This window comes from Octodon degus, unplaced genomic scaffold, assembly GCF_000260255.1.
Source record: "Octodon degus isolate 3935 unplaced genomic scaffold, OctDeg1.0 scaffold00216, whole genome shotgun sequence".
Classification (NCBI taxonomy): domain Eukaryota; kingdom Metazoa; phylum Chordata; class Mammalia; order Rodentia; family Octodontidae; genus Octodon; species Octodon degus.
Genome location: NW_004524792.1, coordinates 774,419 through 783,391, shown reverse-complemented (window position 1 = coordinate 783,391; position 8,973 = coordinate 774,419). Strand labels below are relative to the sequence as shown.

Below are 8,973 nucleotides of genomic sequence, written 5' to 3'. Positions count from 1 at the left end.
GGCCTTGAGTGCGTTCTGGCACCCCGGGGCTCCTCTTGGCCCGGGTCTTCGCGGACGTTCCGGGCAGGCTTTCCGCCTGCAAGCAGCCCGCAGGCGAGCTCCTGGTGGAAGCCAGGTGGCCAAGCAGCGTGGTCCAGGAGCACCTCTTCCCGACCCCCGCGGGCTGCGCGGCCGGCGGCCTTGGGCCCGGTTCGGCGCTGGACAGCCCCCCGGGAGCCTGGCGGTGCATGGTTTCCTGGCGTCCCGGTGCTGGGCATTGCTGGGCATTGCTGGGCATTGCTAGGCCGGGACCGAGGAAACGACTAGGAACGCATCCCGGACAGGGCCTTTCAGCCTCACGCTGCTCGGGCGCCTCCTTTGTCCCAGGCCTGCTCAGGGCTGCTGCCCCCGGGAGTGGCCGCGCCCTGGTGTCTTCCCCACCGTCCTTCTGAGCCCTGCGGCCGGCCTGCGGCAAGTTCCTTGTGCTCTGACCCAGGCGCTCTGCCCTTCACGGTCTCCTGAGTGGAGGAAAGCATTCGACAGACTTTCAGGCTTGGCTTTTTTACCCTGGCACTGGAATACGTCGGTCCACACATCTTTTTAAAAGCAGGAATCTCTGCCCTGCCACTGGCATCTTTCCTGTGGAAAGATGTTCGCAATGGTGCGGTATCACAGCGCCTGTCAGAGTGGAGCCCAAGGTCTTTGGGTCGCCGATCCCCGCGTGCTCCTGCTGCTTTTCCTTCTGCTCTTGTTTCCCAAGTGTTCTTTGGCTTTGGAGACACAGTAGAAGGGGAGAGAGGGGAAAAGAAAAGAAAAGAAAAGAAAAGAAAAGAAAAGAAAAGAACAAGACAAAAGCTATCCCCCGTCGTTGAAAGTCATGTGTCAAGCTAAAAAATTTTAATAACTCGAAACGTACAAGGCAGGCGCTGGTCTCCTTGTAACGCAGCTTTTGCAAGTAGTGAGCGCCGTTTGGCCTCCTCCTCCCAGCCCTTCTGCCTGGTGACGGCTCCGCGCATGCTAAGTGGGCCTGGCTCTGCAGCCAAGAGAGGGGCCATGTAAAATGGGGACCTTTCTTCAGCGTGCCACAGAAAGAGCTTTCATTGCTGTGCTTTTCCATTCAGCTTTTGCCAGTGGAGAATGCTGGGAATGTCAGGAATGTTCCTCCACACTTCCTTCTCCATCTGAGTCTTCCGAGGCCCACTGCCGGTTCCTTTTGGCTTCTGTCCTTGACTCTCTTCCAGCCGCGGTCCCCAGGAGGGTGACAATTTCTGATGGGCCCTGGTGCCTAAGGCAGCGCAGCTGACCCCACAGGCCTGGTTCCCGGCTGCGCCCCGCTCCCAGGGACCCCGCGACCTCTGTGGACCTTGCTTTGATCCACCGCACAGCCAGTTGCAGTAGACTTCTTTGGAAACTTTGTGCATTTTCTGCGCAGTGCATTCCTGGATGGCAGAGCTTTTCTGCTGTGACACTTCCAGCACCCCCAGCCTGCTCTAGGAAATCTGCTGTGGGCAGGGCGGCGGTCTGCAGGGTTCACTGTGCCGCTGCCCGCACACGCAGATTAGGGGAAGGAGGAAGCTGCGTGTTGCAGGTAAAGCGGTCGCAAGAATCAAGACATGCAGGTTCTGTCCTGAACTCGCCTGGCCTGCCAGCCCTCTGCAGTGAATGCTGCCGCACTCATGAAGAGCTGGGGATACCTCATCCACTGTCTCTGAGCCCATCACACCTTCGTTCCCTTTTATTACCCATATAATCCAGGATAGGGCCTGGCCAGGCCTTGGACTATGAACCTGGTTCTCTTCGTACTAAGCCCCAGGGAGCCCTCTGACCACACAGTAGGTCTTGAATGTTGATAAATACTACTTGAAAATAAAAATTAAAAAACAGATGAAAATTCTGAGTTAAATCCAAATAGGTTTCTTTACTACAGAAAATTTCACAGTTCTTAATGTACTAATAATGCATTGCCAACTCTAGCGGAGAGCATTAATATATGTGTGTACTGCTTCTCAAATTTATTTTGCCAGGAAACATTTTTTTTTTTCAAAACAACATCTCAAAAGCTTAGTGGCGTGTAGGAATCCTTGAGAAAATACCAGAACACACCGATTTGCCTCATGTGCCATTTTATACTTTCCACAAACACTTAATGACTGCCCCACGTTCCATCATGAGATTAAAACAAAATTTATGTTTTCTATCCATGACAGACATTAAGATTGTTTTTAACTTTTCAGCATAACCAACGATTCTGCAGTGAATTCTTGTGACCGTGACCATCTCTGCCCATTCCCTGAAGAGGTGAAATTGTTGGCTCAAAGTCTGTGAACACCTCCAGGGCCCTGCAAATGCATTGTCTGGCGGCTCCTTCCACACAGCCCCTTCTCATCTGTCTTCTGCTCCCACAGGAGGAGAGCCTGGGGTAGCGGCCCCCTCAGGGCCCGTGAGTTACAGGCTTGGTTCTTGGAGTGGTTAGCACCGCCCAGAGGGGAGGTGGGAGAGCCTTCAGGAGGTGGGGCGGGGCAGGCCTGAATTATTGCTGGAGACATGGCCCTGATGGGCTCTGTGGGACCTGGCCCCCTCTCTCTCCTTCCTCTTGTGCCCTGGCCTGTGGCGAGGGAAACGGTTTTGTTTGGTTGCACGTTTCCATTGTGATGTGCTGAGCAACAGGCCCAACTGATCATGCACTGACCAGAGGCTGCCTGCACCAAAAGATTGCTGCCTGGCCTTTTTAAAAGCTGGTTGTTAAGCTGGGGAGATAGCTTCGAGGTCTAAGTGCCTGCCCAGCCAGGGCAAGGGCTCGGGTTCGATCCCCAGTACTACCTGCCATGCCAGCCACAGAAACTGGGCGTGGTGGCACACGCCTGTAATCCCAGCGTTGGGGAGGCTGAGACAGGAGGATCACTATGAGTCTTAGCTGCGTAGCAAGACCCTGTGTTAAATAAATAAATAAATAAATAAATAAATAGACTTTTAAAAATAATAAAATAAAAGCTAATTGCCTCAGGTGCTTTATTATAGTACAGAAAATGGAGTAACACCTTCCACCTGTGCAGGCTGAGAAATTCAAGGGGCTCAAAGAGCTATTCCTGCTGCTTTCCATGTAAGTTAAAAGACAGTCACGTGCGAGATGGACACGATCAACCGGTTCTCCTTTCATAATTTCCTGTGCTGCCGCGAAACCACTCAGCGACACCTGAAGGTTATTTGACTGTTGGGATTTGGAGTCTAGATACTTTGTCAGGGAGCTAGAGAAGAAAGGATTTTAAATTGGCATCTGTTGTACCTAATGCCAAATAAGTTTTCAAGGTGAGCTTTAAAATAAAGCACAGAATTGCACACTCAAAGTGATTTGTCTCTTTGTCCTCCACGAATATTACCTTTAGTTAATGCATTGTTGGGTTTTAGAAATGAGATGTGAACCTTTAACTCATTAAAAGCCCCAAGACTCCAGCAATAAAGTCTTTAAGTGGCTTCACAACAGATTTATTTCAGAGCGATTCCATTTGGAGGAAGGAAGGAAGGAGGCATGCATCATACACCAAGATCTTTTCAATAATTCATGAGGCCTGCACATGCTCTACCTCAGAGAAGGTTCCTGTTGTCAGAGCCCAAAGGGACCCTGTCTCAGACCATGGCCACAGTTTGCTTCTCTTGTGCTTGACTTCTACCAAAGTTTGTTCTGACTCTTCTTCTTAGGTGCAGACTATTTTGAAAATTAAAAGTGGGTGTTTTATATAAGCAGGCTAAAGGACACTGTTTGCATTCCCTGACCTTAGCAAAGCAGGCCTGCTGCAGAGGTGCACTGCTCTTTCCTCCCTGTGGGCAGAATTCCAGTTATTTGGTGTGAGAAGTGGATTAGTACAGGGTGGGCTGAGCTAGGTACACTATGACAGTTAAGTTGGATGGGCAACCTGATTGGCTTGGGATCCACCCAGGGTCTTAGTGAAAGCATACTTCTGAGTACCCCTGGTGGATCACACTTGGGTCTCTGTCTGGCCCCTGCCCCTTTCTCTGGTGCTGCACCCCTGCTGTGCTTCCCAGCTGCCGCAGCTGAGTAGCTGTTCCACTCCACCCTTCTGCCATGGTGCTCCTATGGAGCCAACTGACCATGGACGGGACCCCTTGAAACCCTGAGTCAAATTGAGCCTCTGTTTTAAGTTGTGGGTGTTAGGTATCGTATCATACCTCAGCAGAAGAGTGCTGAGTAATACTCCTGGATTTATAGAAGTGTGATACTCTGACAAGTGTGGGGTAGCAGGCAGCCACAGAACGGGGAAGGCACACGGGGCAGGCACTAGCCATCCCTTCTCTGAAGTGATGGGACTGTGCACCTTCAGCCCTGCACAGCCGAGCTGCGAACTCCCTGGCTCGTCCTGAGCTTTGCCCTGCCCTTTCCATTTCCTGAAGACCATGGAAGCACCAGGGTGCTTGCTTTTCTGGGTAGAGAGTGTAGAGTGAGTGGAAGGGGCAAGGTGACCCGCCTCCTTTCTACCCCTCCGTGAGTGCTGCCAGCGCTGCTGTACACTGCCCAGATATGGCTGTTCCTCTTGGGAGGACCTTATTCTGTGAGAAGTGTCATGTGGGGCGAGAATGGGTCATGGTTTGGGTTTTTGGCCAAAAAGCTACAGGATCCATCCAGCCTTTCTTCCCTGCTACCCACCCCATGCACTCCAGGAAAAATGGTTGCTCCTTTGTTTTAACTTAAATGCCATTTTTACTTAGAATTACTATAGAGATTCACACTAGAGTCTTACAAGGAAAACTGTAAAAAATATTAGCAGTCCCATGAACACTTTGAGAAACATCATGGTTTGGGTGTGCAGAGATAGGGTCTCACATACACTTTGCTCTAAATTATAAGGGCTTCTTTGAGGGTAGTTTTTCACTGAATAGTCTATGAGAGTTGCCTTTCCCTTATAAACAAAGATTTGCACCATCATTTTAATGGATTGAGAATATACTGTGTGCATCTTTGCTAGCTCCAGCTGCTGTAACAAAATACTATAGACTGACTAGCTTAAACAACAGACATTTAATTTGTGTGGGATTGTGAATCCAAGGTCAAAGTGCAAGCAGTGTTGATGGCTGGTCAGGGCTTCTCTCTGGTTGGTAGACAATTGCCTTCCTTCTTGTACCTTCACCAAGGAGAGAGAGACAGACAGAGAAAGGGAGAGAGGGGCAGGGACAGGGACAGGGAGAGAGAATGCCAATTGTTTCCTCTGGGGACTAGAGACTCTTGAGAGTCTTCAACTGCAGCCAACCCTGATTCCTTCCAAAAACCTCCACCTCCAACGCCGCCACACAGGAACACTGGGCTTCGGCATAGGAGCTTTGGCGGCCATGAACATTCCGTCCTTAGCATCTGATAAATCGAGATTGTCTTTCTTTCCATTCTTTTTACACTATTTGAATACATTTTGCTATGTATATTGGTAATTGCTATCTCCTCCTGTGTGACATCCTACGTGTGTGTGTGTGTGTGTGTGTGTGTGTGTGTGTGTGTATTCATCTCCCGATTGACCATTTTTCCCCTATTGGCTTGCAAAACCCATCCAAGAAATTTTTGAATTAAACAAAAAGACAATTAAGGCTACTTTCTTCTCCGGAATATACTTAAGCTGTTCTGAGAATATTTGTCTGGTTTGGGCTTGGGAACCCTAGTAGCCTGTGACATTGTTTTGTTAGCACTTTGGAACACAGCACGCCTGGCATTTCGCCCCTGGCGGCCTTAGGTACATGGGAAAGCACCCCACTAGGTCCCTGGGCTGGCCGTGTCCAGCCCCCCGCGTGGCACACAAGTGTCTTGTGATCTTTGCCAGCATTCTAGCTGCCTTGCTTGGAGCAGAGCTTTTCTTGCTGCTGTGTAAGTCTAACGAGATTGCACTGGGGCAGTTGTTAGCTGTGTCAGTGATGAGCAGGTGAGCAGAAAATTCACGGGATGACAACCTTTAATATAAAATGGGATTCTTGGCTTTATCCTGGTAGGTTTCATGGTCTATGAACCCAGTGCACACACACTCAAGTGCACGTTTGTGTGTGCGTACGTAGGGGAGAGGGCTTGTTACTTAATGCAAGCCCTGGAAAGATCCTCGGATGATTTATAGATCTTACTGGGATGTTGCAAGGCCTATTGCCTAAAAGCTGCTTGTTCACTCTTGCCTGGAACTGTTCTTTGTTTTTGAACAGTTTCACTCGCTGGCTCCCATGTACTATCGCGGGTCCGCGGCAGCCGTGATCGTCTACGACATCACCAAGCAGGTAAGATGCGCTGTGCAGAGTGTAGGTGCCGGTCAGCGGCTCCTTTGCTCTTCGGAGACCAAACACAGATGACACCGCTTGGGTCTTGCCAGGGGCCTGGGCTGAGCCGCCGAGGAAGGGCTGGGGCAGCGGACACCGCCTGGCCGAGCTTCGCCCACAGGCCACGAAGCATCTCACATTTTCCTGCTGAATTAAAAACAGCGCACATTCACTTTTAAAACGGCCCGCTCACTTGCAGGGCTAGGGCGCCTGCTAGGGCTGTGCTTTCAAGTTTTCCGTGGCTTTTTCTCTTCTTAGTGTTACAGTACAATTATCAACACCCAACGATTATGTAAACTCACGGGGCGCACGATGCTGTTCCCGTGCGTGCCTACGCCGTGCACCCTGCTGCTTCCTGCGCCCCTTCCCAGGACCCTGCCCAGGCCCCAGAAGCCCCTCTCGCTCCCTTCCTGTCTCCCTGCTCCTTGCCCTTCCTGTTGCATTCCTCCCTCCTCCCTTCTTACGGAGTACTTACTTCCTGGTGGTGGCACAGTCGTCCTAGTAAAACACCAAGAATAATTATGCATGTGTAGGTGCGTATGTCATGTCTGTACACATACACAGCAGTTTCTCTTTCCACGGTTTCACTTAGCCGGGTCAGTGGCCAGATGCAAAAATAAATGGAAAATTCTAAAAGGAAATAATTCATGAGTTTTAAATAACTTGTAACAGTATATTGTTATGCAATACTTATCCTATTTTATTATTATCGTTAACCTCCGACTGTACCTAATTTCTAAATTCAGTTTTATCCTAGACAAGCAGAAACAGGATTTGGGGCTATTCATAGTTGCAGGCTGCCACTGGATTTTAGTTTATCCTGCTAGAGCTAAGAATATTTATCAATAAAGGACTGCAGTTGTTTGATGGCATTTTTTGCACTCCTGCAAATTGCATTATTTACTGTTTTCTCTGGAGTGCGAGCGAGTGCTTGTGATCTTTAGCTTCATGACCTGACAGCACCACCTTCCCTGCATTCTTGACACTCCGCATGAATGTAGCTTTTATGCTGGCCTGACCCAAGAGGGTTTTGTGAGGAAAAAGTCAAAAGGAAAATAGGAATCTCCACAGAGGCACTTCCTTCCTGACGAGGATGTGGACATTGATTTAGTCCCCTTGCGCTCATGCATGCGCACTCAAGGCCATATTTGTAAATTACTCTCATGGAAGTAAATCACCAATAGGTTCTTCTTCTTCAAGTTTCAATCTGGGGAAAAGGAAGCTTCTGCAGCCCACTGAGGTATGGCTTATGTACTAAGTGTGTGAGTCTCCTGAAATTATTTTTGTCCACTAAATTATATTGGTTTTGTATTTCTGCTTGGCGGGAATAACATGTTGACAGTCTTTTCAATGATTCTCATTTACGTTTTGCACTTAGGATTCATTTCATACCCTAAAGAAATGGGTCAAAGAACTGAAAGAACATGGCCCTGAGAACATCGTGATGGCCATTGCTGGGAACAAGTGTGATCTCTCTGATATTAGGTAAGGGACATTGAACTCGTGTGTGTGTGTGTGTGTGTGTGTGTGTGTGTGTGTGTGTACATACATATCCTTCATCTCTGAGCACCCGGGAGTGAATGAGGTATTGTGCCTTTGCTGTTGTTTGTGCATTCAGTGTAAGGCCCCACTCGATGGCAGCCGCCATGGCGGCTGCTGTGGTGCCGTTCCACCGCAGGGAATGGAGGCGACTGGTACAAATTTGTTGGCCCCCGTGGTGATGAGTAGTCTCTGTACCTCGCACGGTGCATCCCTGACTGAAGATATCTTTGGATTATCTTGTTTTGTTAGTTTTGTTGCCACTTTCCACCACTCTCATTGCTACTGATACAATTTTTGTAACACTTTCGTGTAGTAAAGGACCATAGAATTCTTAATATTTTTTCCATAGCATCCCTGTTTGTTTTAGTTCTAGATTTTAGCCTAAGGATATATTCTAATCTACATAATATCGTTATTTTAAGACCTAAATATGACATGTTTTATACAAGCACTTTTAAGTGACAAAATGTCAGTGATGTGGATTGATTGTGAGCCTCTTTACCAGATGTCTTAGTCTGTTTTCTGTCACTGTATCAGAATATCTGAGTCTGACTGTTGTTTTTGTTTTTTTTTTCTTTTTCAAATTTTATTTTATTGAGAAACAAATAGCAATGAGATAATTTCAAAACTCATTAATAGGACATTTTTCAATAATTAATACATTTTACATTGCTGTCTTCTTAGTGATCATCCATAGTAAAAGATGCAGACAGGATATCCTGTCCAAGCACTATTACTACAAATCCTTCTTCTCACTGATTTAAGTGAAAGTAGGTGTATATCTTTTCTTTCCCATAATTTTATTGACAAACAAATAGCAATGAGACAGTTTCAAACCAAATTGGTAGGACAGTTTCAATAATTAACACATTGCATACATTATTCCTAGTGGTTATTTGCTGTACAAGATGCAGACATGATACCCTATTTACAAACACCATTAGAACAAATCCCTCTATTCATTAAGAGAATGTAACTATATATCTATCCTAGCCACTTTGAATACAAAATGGACATTCATCTGTACCCCTTTTTTTGTTTAGTTCCATCATTTGAATATTATAGGTGTGTTAACTGGGCAAAATATTCTAAAAGAGTCCGGTAGTCCATAATAGTATTGGGTCTTCTGCTTCACTGGCAATGTCAGAAATTGTT

The 8,973-nt window shown here is 47.6% G+C and overlaps 1 protein-coding gene across 1 annotated transcript in view; it reads left to right on the top strand.

Moving 5' to 3' along the window:
• Rab31 (RAB31, member RAS oncogene family) overlaps positions 1–8,973 on the top strand; it is a 116,910-nt gene that overhangs the window by 73,931 nt on the left and 34,006 nt on the right. The window contains exons 3-4 of the mRNA XM_023705290.1: positions 6,166–6,237; positions 7,655–7,761. Of these exons, the coding sequence (XP_023561058.1) occupies positions 6,166–6,237; positions 7,655–7,761 (179 nt within the window). The remainder of the gene's footprint in view (positions 1–6,165; positions 6,238–7,654; positions 7,762–8,973) is intronic.